General features: G+C 31.6%; 2 protein-coding genes, 1 long non-coding RNA gene and 1 other non-coding gene across 4 annotated transcripts; 1 reads left to right on the top strand and 3 right to left on the bottom strand.

Annotated features, from left to right (window-relative positions):
• Positions 1-3632: 3632 nt before the first annotated feature.
• LOC112327825 (uncharacterized) lies at positions 3633-4752 on the bottom strand. Its single transcript, XR_002982202.2, has 2 exons — positions 3962-4752; positions 3633-3863 (listed from the first exon to the last, which is right to left on the bottom strand). It is a non-coding gene; the product is annotated as an uncharacterized LOC112327825 (long non-coding RNA).
• A 596-nt stretch (positions 4753-5348) lies between these two features.
• Positions 5349-5430, bottom strand: TRNAS-AGA (transfer RNA serine (anticodon AGA)). The gene has a single exon. It is a non-coding gene; the product is annotated as a tRNA-Ser (tRNA).
• A 3138-nt stretch (positions 5431-8568) lies between these two features.
• Positions 8569-9339, bottom strand: LOC7454962 (uncharacterized). The gene has a single exon (XM_002308152.4). It carries the CDS (start codon positions 9245-9247, stop codon positions 8741-8743), a length of 507 nt encoding a protein of 168 aa, XP_002308188.3. The 5' UTR covers positions 9248-9339; the 3' UTR covers positions 8569-8740.
• Positions 9340-14634: 5295 nt separating this feature from the next.
• Positions 14635-16106, top strand: LOC7454961 (uncharacterized). The gene has a single exon (XM_024603099.2). It carries the CDS (start codon positions 14766-14768, stop codon positions 15789-15791), a length of 1026 nt encoding a protein of 341 aa, XP_024458867.1. The 5' UTR covers positions 14635-14765; the 3' UTR covers positions 15792-16106.
• Positions 16107-16382: the final 276 nt, after the last annotated feature.

Genomic DNA, 16382 nt, shown 5'->3' with positions numbered 1-16382 from the left:
AATAACAAGATTAATAAACTATAAATATTTCATGAATTCTTTAAACTTTAAGTTCACAGTCTTTTCATTCTTTATATTTTTAGCATAAATATTTTTAGAGTGTATCTTTCTAAAATATTATTGTAATTTTCGCTCTAAAAAAATACTTACTTAAACATCCGAGAGCCCTCAAATCTATAAAAAATAATCTTTTACAGATAGCAGCTACATTGACCTACCAAGTACAAGCTGTCAGTTACCTTGATTAGAAAAAATATATAAGATTGCTAGAGTCAAGAAATTAAATGATTATCCAACAGATAAATCTTTCTTTCAAGCAACTTTTATTTTTTGGTACCTCATCACAAATTAATTTTTTTTCTAATTAAATATATATCCAAAAATAGATTAACATGTTTTTAAAAAATAATTTTCATGTTGTCTCTCTAAGATTTTGATGATAAATGATAGCATGCACAGTAATAAACTTACCGAAGAAACTAGGTAATTGCAAGGAGCAATGGAGTTTACCCGGGGAGAAATTGACTAGGTCAACGACCAAATTACATAATTAGCCACAGATTATTGATAAAATTTCAAGTTTTGTTCTAATTTAAAAGAAGGCATTTGGTGCTGTAGATGTGTTTTAGGATATCATAAAACTTGTCAATTGAAGTATGAAAAGATGATATTTATGTTTAATAAAATGAATTCAAAAAAATATGAATATTAATTAAAAATTAAAGTAAAAAAATTGATTTTTCAGCTAACAAATAAACATATACAAATATTTTATAAGTATAAATAAATAAAAAGTCATGTTGAACATAACATAGGTGTAATAAATTATGAAATTGAGGAAAGAGTGAAGGCAATTAAATCATTTTCAAAAAAAATCTTTATTTTATTTATACAATAATTAAAATAAGTATTTGAAAGGGTTTGAAAGATTTAAATTATGAAGAAAAAATAGTATTTTTTTAGTAAAAATCCTCATTTTTTGTTTATGTATTTTTTTTCCTGTTGTGATGAAACATGTATTTTTTTTTATAACAATACGAGGAATACAATAAAAATTTAAGGTAATTAAAATAAATATTTGAAATAATTTTTAAAATTTTAAATCATGAAGAAAAATGTATTTATTTAGTAAAAATCTCCTTTTCCTTATTCATTTCTTTTATGAAAATATCATTTTTATTATAAGAATGTTTTTTCAATAAAAACTTATCATGATTTGAAAAACAAGTTTCAATAAAAATAAAATAAAAACTTTTTATATGCTTGTATGAAAATAAGAATAATTGAAAACTATATAAAAATTCACAATAATATATATATATTCTCATTGAATATTCATGTACAATTTTTTTATATGTTAGATTCATATATAATTATTAATAAAATAATTGCAAATATTATTATAAAAGCTCTAATTTTATTTTAAAAATGAAATAATTGGATGCTTTTTAAAATATCATTACAATTATTTATTTGAAAATGATTTTATTATAAAATATATATAAAAAACTTTGACTAGATAGAGTGAATGACATGTTATTTATCATTTATTTTTAAATAGAACAAACAACATGTCATTTGACTAAATAAACGATGTGCTTTTAACTAGAACATATTCCGGCCACCATTTCAAACCTTTTAACATCCAATAATAGATTTAAAAACCAAAAATCAAACAAAATAAAAATTGATTTGTGAGCCTCAATAAAAAATTTTCAGTATATTATATTAGAGAGAAAAATCACTTTTATTAAACTTTCACATCTCGAAATTGAATTCATGAACACCAAAATTAATATTTTATTATTGAGATGTGGGTGACTAAAATCTTTCTCTCCCCTCCTCAAAACCAATGACTTTCTCTATTTTCTTTTAACATCCAGGAACTTAATGCAAGGAAAATAAAGTTGTAGGACCAAAATATAAACACATAAAACTATAGAGATGAAAAATGCAAAAATGAAAACTTTAGGGACCAAATTGAACTTCTTTGAAAATTTCAAGATCAAATTAAAATTATTGCAACATAAGGGATTGGAACATGAGAAAGATGAAGCCTTATAACCAAAATATAAACAAATAAAATTATAGGGACCAAAAAAATGCAAAAAACAAAAACAAAAACTATAAGGACTATAATGTACTTTTCGAGTCATGAGATCGTTGCCAATTAAAACACCAGCTTTTTAATAATGTGAAGAGTCCCCATCTATTCAAGAGGGTTGGCCGCCAGAAAATACCCTTCTCTCATTTTTATATGGAAACCTCTCATTTCAGCTTTCACTCATGATATTAGTTGAGTCTTCTTTCAATTTTTGCAACCAGAACTTACATTAATTGTTAATCTTTGGCTCTTTCGGGCAGCATCTTTGAATCGTCAAAAGTTGATCCATTTCACCTATTTTAGTGCTAATTAACTTCTCTATCCTCGTTTTCTCATACTAAAAAAAGAAGAAGACATGTTCTGTTCTTTTCTTATTTGATCTTTGTCTTGAAATGAATCTCGTTCATTAGCCAAAACATCAGCATACAAAAGGTCAAGAGCCCCTCAATGGCAGGAGGGGGCGACGACTTTCCCAATCAATAGATATACCTACATTCAGCAATCTACTTGGTTGCCTTAGATACTCAGTCTGCAACTGGGTTGATATTCCTAGATACAAGGGAGATTACTTAATTAACAATCTGCTGCAATGCTATTTTAAGAGTTCTTGAATCTCCCATGGAAGGCCCTTTGAATCTCACTTCTCAGAGACATGTCCGACTAGCTTGGCACCGGTTTCAATTATTATACCCTTCGGCCCTTTATTAAGTATCAACAGGCTCCCTGCATACCATTGATCGCTTCTGCCACCAAATTACAGGAGATTGCTCTTCCAAGCCCTTCCCAGAATCAGTCAGCCCCTTGTCCCTGGCATTTCTTCCCACAAAGGCAAGCCCCCTTCATCGCAACTATTTTTCAAAGAGGCATCGCAGATTGACTTTACTTGTCCATTTCTTGGAAGGAACCAGTGCTCGATAACCTGTTTATTATCAGCTCTAGGTCTTTGTACATTAGCAGCATATGGGAGACAACAGTCCATAGCCTCTATCTAAAAGCCCTGTCTGTGTTTCTTGCAGTCATCACTTTGATTGGAAAACAAATTAATTCCTTGCACTTCTTCAAGGTCCCCACTACAAGCTTTCTGCACTCTCTCCCTTCAGGCTCCCATCGATCTAAACCCAATAGAATCCGGAGAGTATCGCAAATTTATCAAAAACCAAGCCGATCTAGCATGCAGACAGAGAAACAGAATTCGCTATACCGTTTCCTGCATGCTCACAGCCACACATAGTACACATGGGATCTGGCAACATCTTCCTTTCAATCAGTCCAACTTGGGTTGGCAGTGAGTTGGTAATAGCTCTCCATAAGAAATTGACAATTTTTGGAGGATCTTTTACAGCCCATAGTTGCTTTAACAACCCTTTCTTAATCATCCCAACACTTGAATGACATGCTCGATACATAATATGGGATTCAAGTTACAATACATCTTTAGAGAAGTTAAGCTTAAAATATTTTATGTAGTTTTAAATATGGCTACCAAATTAAGCTTGTCAAGTTAGGAACATTTTATGAATCTAGAACATGGCCAAAGCTGGAAAGCTGCTTGAATCATTGATCGAGTATGGCTACATATATGTACAAAAACCGCTAAGAAGAGAAGACGCAAGGAAATCCCTGACTAGTCTAGTCTATATCTTCCATGGAAGACATTGGAGATTATGGCAAGAACCCGTCCAAGTAGTTGCGCACTCAGCTCCAGTTTCATCACAACACTTGCAAACAACTCCCAGTGTCGAAAAAATCTTGGAATATTCTGCGAATTGCATGGTCACGGTAAGTAAGAGAAAAATCAATCAATCAAGAATCACCATTGAGAGAGAGCCTTAAGTATAAATAGTGATATATACTTACTCTGTTTCTGGGACAAAAGTGTCCTTGCTTCTGATGTTATTTGTTTCTGGGATGCAGAAACAGTGACTATAAGCAACAGCAGAAGCAGAGTAGAAGAAGGCTTAGGCATACCCATGCTTGATCCTTCTGTCTTCAACGAAACATGGGCTTCAGTTATAATTTCCAGCCGACAGAAAGATAATACAGGCAAGTGGAGTTGCAAGAGACACCATCTCAGTCATCTTATGTAGAGAGAAAAACAATATATATAAACAAAGATAGCAATGGTGGGTGAGTTTTCATGGGATTTAAGTGGGCTTCTAGAGCAAACACAAGAATCGTGTCACACGTTTCAAGTTGCTTACTTTTCCACACAAGGGCAAATGAATTAGTTGGAAACTTCCTCTTTCACGTCAAGGTGTAATTAATTGAAATTGACATATAATAGACATACGATGGATACAGATATGTGGCCCTTGTCTGATATTCTTTCTTTTTAAAAAAGACTCTATCAGATCACACAGCGAAGGCGGCCATTTCCGTCTAGAATCTCTGCATCCAGAAGCATTTTCTATGTAGACTTTTCTGGCTTGGAATTTGGATACAGAAAAGTTGTATTCAACTTTTTCTAGGAGCTGTATGTGCTTTCAAAAATGAGATTCGTTTTATATAAACTGTATTTTAATTTCTTGCAAAACATAAAAGTTTAATTTAAGGTAAAGATCAATCATTCTTATAATTCCACTCTCAAAGGAAGGTTTCTGAACGACTGTTTCTTTAACATGGATTTTTTTTTCCAGTTTGGAAAGAGATCAAGAGAGTGAAAGTGTGGAATCAAAATCTTAAGCATGTCTTAGTTAATTAGTATATACGGCAAAACTTTAGCATGTATATATGAACACAATCATTGATTTGAAATAGAAGCCACACACATTTGCTATCCTACAAGACAACAAATTAATGACAGCGAAAGATTAAGAAATGGAGAAATTGTTTAATGGTGAAAGTACTAACTACTAAGAAGCTGCATTGAAAATTCCATGAAAGAGAGCGAAGCGACCGGGTACATTATATTTAACATTGTAGTTGAACTATATTTTTTAAATTTTCAAGAGCTTTAAATAGTGTTTTTTTTTATATATTTTTAAATTGTTTTTATATATTGATATAAAAAATAAATTTTAAAAAAATAAAAAATTATTTTAATACATTTCTAAATAAAAAATACTTTAAAAACTAATCTCGAACACAGTCCAAACAATCCCTTAATCATTATTATTACCTCGTTTTATCCTTAAACAACTACCCTCCACTTAAAACATATATTTCAAACCTAAAGTTGACATTTGCCTAAAGGATTTGCTTTTGAGAGAATAAATCAAAACAGAGTAAAAAAAAACAAAATTAACGTGAGCGGCAGGATTCGAACCTGCGCGGGCAAAGCCCACATGATTTCTAGTCATGCCCGATAACCACTCCGGCACGCCCACAGGCTGGCATTTGATTGTTATTTATTATTAATTGTACATAACTTTAGCGCAAGAAATGGACACGCAAGTGGGTGACGATTGTGAAGGTTCCACTCCTTAATCGTTTTCCCACTTGTTGACACCCAAAACATAAATCAGATACGATAGAATATCTGTCTAATGATGAAATATTCAAATTTAAAATGTTTTTGTACATCTATCCAATTGAGTGGTGAATTAGGAGAATTCTCATCTATATTCTACAATATTATTTTTTTAAGGATATGAGACGTGAAGCTCTACATAAAAAATACATCCCCTAAATTTATAGATTAACTAATGAAATTTCTTAATGGTATAATTTCTATTAAAACATATTAACCTACAATTGACAGCTAATTGATTATTGATTTTTGTTTTTGTTTTTTTTTTCCTACAAATTTCATCCTCAATTTTGTTTTAAACTTTATTTTTTTTAGTTTAATTCCAAGATATAAAGCTTTCGATCAAATTTAAAAGATAATTTAAAGTGAGATGACCATAATGTAAAATAAAAAAAAAATAAATGGTCAATCCCAAAGTTTTTAAAATTTTCATTCTAGTCCAAAAATTCATTATATTTATTTTTTAATTTTTAAGTTGGAGAAAGAAGAGAAAAGCTCACTGGAAAATGACAACATTGTTATTTGACCACAATCCAATCATCAAAATAGAGGATCTTTGTGTCAATATGTTTCTATTTTCGAGAGGACATTATTGATATATGAATTTGGTTTTGATTTTTGAGATTTAATTAATTTTTTTTTCCATGTTTTGAAGTTGTCGGGTGACATGATTCATGATTCTAACTTGCCAATTGCAGGGATTTTTTTTCTTTAATTTAAATTTACATTTGAAAAGTTAATGAACTTAAAATATTTTAAATAATTAAATTAATTAAGAATATATTTTAGATATTATTTTATTAAATACCAATCAATTTTTACTTTGTTTTTTAATAAGAATATAACGGTCATTTTATAATATTGGTTTCTTTTTATAGTCCTTTTTATTATCATATGGTTAGATAAAAAATTATTTTTTTTTAAAAAATGTTATCAAACATAGTCAGGTCCATGACCTGAGCTATTAGAATAAAAAGTTAGCTCAAGTTGCCATGATAAATTTATTTTTTCTTGATATTTGAAACAAAATTACTTTGTCTACATTAAGTTTTGAGTTTATAATCAAAATTTCTCTTGGAAATAGAAAATACATTAGCAAGAATGCATGTTTAAGTTTAAGTTATTGTGTCACTTAGTTCACTTGCGTGTTATCTAGTTAATTCAGATCTATTATTTTTATTAAAACAATGTTTTTCTTTTTAAATTACTCGTATTAATGTGGTTGAATTTTAACAGGATTTTGTTAAAGCAACCAAATCATTAAAAATTCAGTCGAGATAATATTTTTTTTATTCAATTTAAAACTTGATTCAAATTTAGTTTAATGTTGTAGGGTTTTTTAATTAACTTGTCGAGCTGGACCATGTTCAAAGTATTTTTTTTCATTGAACTTAATATTTTTGAAGGAAAAAAAAATCATTGGAATTTTGTGTGTGAATTGTAAAGAAATGGAAGTTTCATTGGTAGTTTTTTAATTAATAAAGAAGAAGTGATAGAATAGGGATTGGGGAGGGAAATGGATGTTGTGACACATCATCATCATCACTGGTTGAATATTAGAAAGACTTGTTGATAATGTTATAACGTGAGAGCAATGGGCCTGCTCAAATCTATTTTGTTTCCTCTAAGCCCATTGGGTTTCTTAAGAATGTTATTCAGCCCCAAGTTTCCCAAATAAAAATACTGCCTTGCCGTTTTTTTCACTAACCCGGAAATAAAATTCTTTATTTGTGTGATTTTTTAAATGAATTATGCCATAAATTTTGCAGGCATTTTTTAAATAGATATTTTTTTAAAGTGTTTTGTTTTGTATTTAATTTTAAAAAAATGTTTTTATTTATATATAAGCTTTATTTTATAAAAATATTTATTTTAAAATAATATTTCAGATATGTCTGACCTTGCATAATATTTTTATTTTATTTTATTCACCCAATTTCATATATGTTTTTATTTTTATTATCTTTTATTGATTTTAATAAATATATTTAGTAGAGACAAACATGTAAATATTTTATTTTATGAGATCAAATATCTTGATCTATATCCATCTCTTTATTTTTTTAATTTTTTTTAGTTATTGTTAACGATTTATTTTTTATACATAGATGATTATTGATTTATTTGATTAGATATTGGATGAGTTTTTTTGATTTATATTTATTTGATTAGATATTTGGATAAGCTTTTGATTTATAATTTAAATTTTTATGTAAAAAAGATATTGAAAATAACTTGTATATTCAAGTTTTTTTTTTTTTAAAAAAAAAATTCTGAACCGTGATTAAATACGAGTTAAATAGCTAATTAATGGTTAATTAATGTTAGTGGTAATGGGCTAGAGGTGGACAACACCACACGAGAGATAATTTTTCTTATGAATGTTGAATTAAGTAATTGTATGTTTAAAAGATACAATTTCGTCTTTTCAACGACCTACATACTGACAATTATTACACGGTCGCATTTTATCAATTGTTTTGTGTCAATCGATCAAGTTTCAGCAATAGGGAGAGATGGCCACCTGGCCCACCTCCCCCACTATAACAAGGGGGGAAAAAGGTGGTTCTTAAAATGTTATTTTAAAGTTGTGGAAAATCCAAATTAAAATTTCTACAACTGCATCACTATACAAAAAAAATAAAAAATAAAATATTTAGCATAAAAATAGTTTCCAACTAACTAACTAACTATAAGTGATCTCAATTTCAAACAATATTTTGTATCGATTTTATCTTTAAAATTTTAAAAATTCCCAATTAAGTTTTTTCATTTATATTTAATTATAAATTCCATTTATAATTTTTCTTTTCAAAAAACACATCGAACTTAATTTTTTTTTTTGTAAGAAATATAAATTATCAGGTGATAAAATAAATATAAAATATTATTTAGAGACAAAGTTAATACTATTCTAATAATTGGGGATTATATTTGAGGTTTTCCCATACATTTGCTACACAGAGAGATCTTATTATTCCAATTCAAGATTCAATTAAAGAACAGGAATGTTTATGCAAATCTAAAACAAAAATATACTCATTTTCACAAATATAACTTGGAAATTAACCATATTCTTGTATATATTGACATTTATTCTCTTTACAACGTTGAAGATCAAGATGTTTTTTCCCTATCATATTCCTACAAGACTAGCTATAGATAACTCAGGAAGTAGTATCTGCTTTGTGTCTTCCAGAAGCTCTAATGTAACAGAAAACAGCCACCAAAAATGTGGTGGCAAGACCTCCAAGAATGACACCGCCCCCAGCTACTGATCTATCCACTGAATGATGATGGCCTGGAAGGTGAATGTCCTGCACTTGTATGCTAACGCTCTCTTCATGATCCGTGTTACTGTGCTCAGAAGAAGACCGAGTTTGGTCCAAGGAACTGGTTCCTTTTGTAGAATGAACGTTCTCTTGAGCTTGAGGAGGAGCTATAGATGGGCTAAGTCTCGGTGCAACGAAGGACTGGACCATTTTATGGTGATGGTGTTTACCAAGTTTCCTAATCATTGGAGCTTGAGCCTCGTATGAATTCTGAGTTGGAGCTTGTGGGTACGAGGATGATGCAGAGCTAGACTGAACCATGGTTTGAACCTTTTCACTGGTCATTGCTAGACCCACAACAGCATCAGCTAAAACAAGGCTAAGAAGAAGAAATTGAGCCATTAATAACTTGGGGACTGGGTTATTAATATTGTTTGAGATCGATGCTTGCTCTTTAATTTGGAGGCTGAGGCCAAAACAGAGGGTTTAGCTATTATATATAGGAGGAGACTGCATCAATTAAGAAGGAGATCCAAGCGTGTGGTGTGATGGAAATTTCCCTCCTTCGATTGATAATTATTTCAATTTCACATTTTGTTATTGTTGAGTTGTCCCTTGAATGGGAGAAACCTAAGGGATATACACGTGGAAGCATTAGGATATTAGAAATACAACTACGATCTCAACCAAGGGAACAGGATCTCTAACATGTTTATTTGTAGAGCTGTAATGCATTTGGTGGCGGTTTTATTTGAATTCTTTAAAAAATAAAAAATACTTGGTGTTTAAATAGTGATTTTAGCCTCTAGTTTATGTGGTGTTCTATGTATTTTTGAAAATTTTTTAATTTTATTTATTTTTAACTTTAAATTATTAATGAGTTTTTACTGTACTAACATAAACAGATTCTCCATTCCCTTTGACGAAGGAAAACAAGATACAAAGAAACTAATCATCGGGTTAAATTTTAAGTTTATTCTTAATAGCTACAAGTTCAAGTAGTCTCAAAACTACTAAAAATTTACATGATTGTTAATTTTAAGACCCGTAAAATTAGTCGAGATACAAACAAACAAACAAACTGACTCGTACAACCATATTAATCTAAAAAACAAAGATACAAAGAAACTTATGTGTGCAGACGGATTCACACAGCAACTTTGTAGTCTGACACAGGCGTTGTCCGGAAGATTGCTTATTTACAGGGGAGTTATATAATGCAACCCCATATCTGCTAAACTAATTAAACATTTGCTTTAGCCTTCAGGAAGCTTATCTTTAGCCAGCAAACAATTGGAAATTAACAATGAAATACAATAATCTTCTCTTATGATTCTTTCTCCATAATTATCAATAGCAAATTTCAGACAAGAAGGTTGAACAGATCCAATATAATATCATGTTGTTGACCTAGCTACAAGAAATATTTGTTGTCTGCAAACAATCTGAAGCAATAAATTAGAGAATTATGTTCTTACAGGAATTGATTATTGCTTACGGTCTAATCAAATTCAGGGTAAATGCAATTACATTTCTATGCTCAAGTGTCTACTCAAATAAAACATTGCTTGTGCTGAATGAAGTAAAAATGGTTTGGTGTAATGATACTGGACGTTCATATTATGAACGAGGAGTACAAGCATGTCTTCAAGTGAGTGTCATTGTGATCTTTGTACATAAATACTAGAGTTAATAACTATTTGTTTGATTTAGTTTCTTTTATGTTTTTCTTTGCAACTCAAGATTAAAGTTTTAAGTTAATTGGATTGGATTATCAATTTAATCTTAGATTTATTTATGTAGTTTCAAATTTATATTATAAAATTATACGGATATTAATATTATTAAATTCACTTCAACATAGACAATAGTTCAACTAACAATAGTTCAACTGAAAAAATAACTATATAATTAAAACAATTTGAATATAAAATAAACTCAATAACTTAGAATATGAAAGGAATATTTATATTTATAGAGTGATTCATACTCTAATTACATTCACAAATTGAAACTCCTAGATAATAAAATATCTTTTTGATATTTTTGTTTATAAAATTAAAACTGCAAGTTTACTAATTATAAAGAAAATTATAAGACTATTTGATTATCGCTTATAGAATTATCGCCTACAAGATATTGCCTACTAATTTCAGGTTTGAAAGGTTCTGAGAAGTTAATAAAATTGCAATGCAATGTTTTGAGTTTTTTTTTGTTGAATTGTTGATAATCTTCCTTATAATCCCCCTTATATAGTAATAGTGATGTTTACCGATTACCTTCCACCTTTCAACTTCTTTACTAATTGCCTGTTAGCTACTAATACCCTTTTATTTTTCAGAGTTCTTTCCACGATTTCACATCAGAATACGTGGCTTATTATATTTGCTTCTAGAGTTAATCTTGTGGACATATGTGGCAACAACCCTTATGTTCCAAGTTTCTTTCAATTAATCCAAATTAGATTGCATATAACTCTCTTTATCTATTTCCCATAAAAATTTATAGTATGACACCATTAATGTCACATGGGAACTTGGAAATCTACACTCACGACGAGTGCTTTGAAAACTGGAGACATGATATGCAGAGTTCATAATTCTAATGTGATAGTATTTGAGAGGAAAAAAACAAATAAGGTAATGCCTGTTGTATAGGAGGCAATGGAGTGTTTGGACACCTTGAGATCAAGAGACCGTGGCAGACTTTTAATTGATTAATATCAGGAAGTTTCCTGTCTTTTGCATTATGTAACTGTGATTTGATTAGCCAAATCATATTTAAATATCATAATTGGCTGTGCCAGCCAATGAACTAGTGATGGTCACAACCCGGTGGGGTAACATGGTGGTAAGTTGCACGTGCAGTGGTCTCCGGAAAACGAGAACCCCCCGGTTCCCAAGCCCAGGCACCGCCATGACCTCAGGCACAGAAGCCAGTGATTATTATAGCTCTCAGGGCTGGTATATGTTTTACAATTGATAGTTAATTGGAGAGGTACAGCAAGTGGATCGTTACAAGCAAATGGCATCATCTGAGGCAGAAACTCACAACTCATAATCTGAGAATTTCAGCATAACCCAAGAAAAATAAAATGTAATGACATGCTCTTTGGCAATCTGGTAAGATCGATGTCAAAAAGATGACTCTGTGAAAATTGCACCAGCCGGGATTCGAACCACTAGACTGTTAGAGAATAATATAAATCATATCTTGGGACCTCACCTAACAGTTTAAGCTATTGGGTTGAGATGGTTCTTTGACATGGTATCAGAGCCTTGATGACCAAGTGGTCTCGAGTTCGAATCTCACCATCCCCATTTATTTGATAAAAATTAAGCACAAGGTAATGTGAGCATGTGTAAGTTTCAAGCACAAAAGACTTTCACTTGAGGGGGTGTGTTAGAGAATAATATAAATCATATCTTGGGACCTCACCTAACAGCTTAAGCTATTGGGTTGAGATGGTTCTTTGATATAGACATCCATTACTTCATGCAATCCCTTTGAGCATAAATAAGATGGTAAAGTAGTTCAGTTCGGGGGATCCCACGCTGAAGAAGCAACATGTGAACCTCTTGTCTGGACCGCATGGAAAGTCGGAAGCAACTGGTGAGTGTTTGTTTTTGTGTTATAATTTATTTTTAAAAATAATTTTTAAATTATGTTATAACTTATTTTTTTAATTTGGTTTTGATGTAGTGATGTCAAAAATAAAAAAAATTATTTTGATATATTTTTAATTGAAAAATACTTCTGTCAAACACCATATATCACAATATTAAACACATACTAAGTAGGTCTCGCTTAATATTTATTAAGAAATACTCTACAAAAAGATGTGCGAAAAATATTACTCTATGCGCCACTGTTCACCAAGGAACAAATCATGTGAATCACCACAATGATTTGTCTTTTTTTTTTTTATTATGCCCTTATAGACCCAAATTAATGATCAATTAAAACATATTTATTAAGAAAAACAGGGTAAAAAGAGAGGGTTTTTTTCTAAACTTGGGACCAAACATGCACTTTGATCCTTTTACTTTCCAAACTATAAACTTTCAGCCCCTAAACATTTATGACATTCAATTTTGATCCAAAATTTTATTTTCTTATTCTTTGGTCCCTGATTTGAGAGAAGAGAGAGAAATGTTCTAGATTCCCGTGATAGAGAAAGAAAATCTTGGTTAAGACCGATTTTGACCTTGAAAATAGGTGGTATTTGTATCAATGAGTTTCTTTTGATGGGAAAAGTTTATACAAAGTGTTTATTTTCCCTTAAACTTGCATGAAATAGTAGATTTGAATCCGGAAAGAATTTTGATTTCAGGTTGATTGTGAGTTTCAGAGCTAATTTTTGGGTTTTAGAGGTTATATATATATATTTTACAAGGTGTTTAAGGTGTTTTTCTGGTTAAAATATAAATGCAAATAAATTTCTCTTGGTTTGAAACATACTAACCTGATTTTTCAGCCACCTCTAGTAGTCGAAATCTAGGAATTGCAGGCTTCATTTATAAGCTGAGCAAAAGGGACCTTTCGATTTGGTATAAGCCGTGGCTGGAAGAAAAGCCAATATGCAACTTAATTGATTATGTGAATGTCATCGATGCTGATCTGAAAGTTAAAGATCTTTGGTGCAATGAAACCTGGGACTTCAGTAGGGTGGTAACACATATTCCCCAGCTTATCAAGCATTGCATTATGGAAGTCCCCATCCATTCGCTTCATGTTGTTGATGATTGCGTGGTTTGGGCTGACAATATTTCAGGTGTTTACACTACTAAATTAGCCAACCTGTGGCTGTTACATAGAAATGGACATGCCCATCATAAATCGAAAATGGAGCTGGCTTTAGAAATTAAGTGTCCCAGAGAAGATCATCATGCTTATTTGTCTGATATTTCATGACAGCCTTCCAACCAATCTGTTGCGTTTTAGACGCCATCTCTCTACAAACTCTGTGTTGCCGCTACAACCAAGTAGAGGAAGATTCTTTGCATTGTCTGTGAGATTGCTAAAAGGTTCTCGGCATTTCTAACAGACCTGACTTGTAGTGTGCAGATGTCAACCAACGGTTAATCAAGCTGCTGTCGGGTGATCTTGATTGCATCTTTCTTGTGGGAGTTTGGTGGCTATGGAGACATAGAAACATCATAGTATACAGTGATAGTTATAAGGGTGATCGCTAGCTGTTAAGACAAATCTTTTAGCTAGCCGAGGATTGTCGCGCTGCTTGGAATGATAAAGAGGCTGCATGCAGACAGATCTTGGCTTTGTTAAGTTGGATGTGGATGGCATCTCTCTGGAAAATCCTGGTAAATTTAATTAGGTGGAATTTTCTCTCTCAAAAGAATGATAAATAAGTAAAAAAATCGACAATATCGTTAAGACGAAGAAAAAAATTACTTGTGTACTTTATCATGTAAAGGATTTCATAGAAAACAAGTTTAATTTGAATACAATTTTTATTTTTCATTTTTCTCCAAATGAAAAACAATATAACATGAACACATTTACCAGTTTTTGGGGTTGGAAATTGTTTTTTGAAATTTTGAGAAGTGAATATGTTTTTTAGTTTTTATTGGAAAAGAAACACTAGAAAATAAAAATAAATATATATTTTTTATATAGCTTAAGAGTACTTTTAGAAAAAGAAATATAGTTATATAAATTTAAATAAAAGAACTTGAAAAAAAAATTAGAAAATTAGATAAATCATAATTTCATATAAATAGATACAATTATAAGAAAAACAAAATACATATAAAGAATGAGTGATTTACTCAAAATATAAGATTAACATTCAAAAGCCACGAGCGTCTGCTCCTCCTCTCCTCCACAGCTCCACTCCCTTTACAGCATTCCTCCTTCCTTGGACGAACTGCCAAATCCAAAAGAACCCTCGATAATTTCAATGTCTCTCTCAATCCCAACGCTCCACCTCTCTTTCTCTAAAACCCTCTCATCCCAAAACCCTCTCTTCTTTCCAAAACCCTTCAGCCTCACTCTCCCTCCTAAAACCACAATAATAATTCGAATGGGCGGAGGCCCAAGAACATTCCCTGGAGGAGTCTCCAAGTGGCAATGGAAACGAATGCAAAAAAATAAAGCTAAACAACTCCTAAAAGCTAGGCTTTGCCGGGAGAGACAGATTTACGAAATGAGAAAAAGGGCAGAGCTCAAAGCTGCTGTTTCTGAATTAGAGCGTCCTTGGGAGGTTGTTGACAAAGCACCCAAGTTGTTTTCTGTAGGCGCTGATGAACAAGTTAAGGTTTTGGCTGACCGCTTTCAGAAACCAGGTGGGTTTGATTTGTGGAGTGAAAGAGATGGTCCCCAGTTGTTTGAGACCCCTGATGGGGTTCCATCTGCCAGATTTTTTCCAACAGGTGTTGTTCAAACTGTGAAACCTTATGGTAAGGTTTCTGCTTCTGGTTTTGGTGAATTGAGTGCTCGAATGCTGGATTCTGATTTTGGAAGCTACACTGAAAGTGAATATCAGAATGACGGAATGCCCGTTAATGAGAAATTCAGTAATTTATTAGAAATTGAAGATGGGTCAGTTTCAGAGAGTGGATATAGGGGAAGTTCTGATGGGAAATTGGGGATGGATAAGAGGAATGCAAAGAGAAATACTGGTAAATACAGGAAGAAGGGGGATAGGAGGAGATTTGGGAATGTTTCTAATGCATTTGATTCAGGGCAAGTTGGTTTTGAGAAAGAGAAAAGAGTGGGTGGCACTACCAATCGCAGTGCTGGTCGTGATAATAGGATTAGTAGGAGTAACAATGGCAGTAGGATTAATAGGAATCGGAGAGATTCCAAGTCTGATGTTTATGATATAAGTTTGCAACAGGATGGGAGTTATGGATTCCAAGTCGAGAATGAGAAGTTCAATTCTAGTTCTTGGGATGTGGAGGCATTTGAGTTCGATTCATTCTAGCTTTAGACTGGCTATTGTGAGTTGCACTTGCAATAAAGGGTGCTGTTAAATTGTGAAAACCTGTTGCATTGCTGGTCTCTTTGGAGTTCTGACACTTCATGTATGTGCCGTGGCGACAACCAGCAAGTTATAACTTTTTTTTTTTTTGAGGAACTAATATGCCAACTTATGGATGATGATCAGGTATTCATTGTCGCCTTTGTAAGCACGGATTGATGTATATGATTGTATAATATGTTGTGTGCTTTCTTTTACTAAGCTGTATATCAAGTCTTTCACTCTTTGCTGAAATAATATAAGGAAGTTTCGCTATAATTTAGCATTTGTCACTTTTTATGTTTGATTTCTTTTTCCTTGAGTCCAAATATTGCATGGATGGAATGGAACTATTATATACCTGAAAGTTTTCTATATTTGTTCACTTGTCAAAATAGATAGGTGTAAATCGGATTAGACATTTAACTTTTGACGTGCGAAACTCTCTAGGCTGTTGAAGAGGCTGAAAGCAAAAGAAAATATTGTTGTTTTCTTGTCATGAATTGATATATATATCTGTTGTTGCCGAGAGATATAGGCATTGTTAGCAATTGC

The sequence above is a fragment of the Populus trichocarpa genome, chromosome 6 (assembly GCF_000002775.5).
Source record: "Populus trichocarpa isolate Nisqually-1 chromosome 6, P.trichocarpa_v4.1, whole genome shotgun sequence".
NCBI lineage: Eukaryota > Viridiplantae > Streptophyta > Magnoliopsida > Malpighiales > Salicaceae > Populus > Populus trichocarpa.
The sequence above is the reverse complement of the archived record's forward strand: the minus strand, read 5'-3'. Positions and strand labels throughout refer to the sequence as shown.

Bases quoted from the DNA above. Each gene is read 5' to 3' on its own strand.
- LOC7454962 (XM_002308152.4), bottom strand. From the start codon at position 9,247: ATGGCTCAATTTCTTCTTCTTAGCCTTGTTTTAGCTGATGCTGTTGTG.
- LOC7454961 (XM_024603099.2), top strand. From the start codon at position 14,766: ATGTCTCTCTCAATCCCAACGCTCCACCTCTCTTTCTCTAAAACCCTC.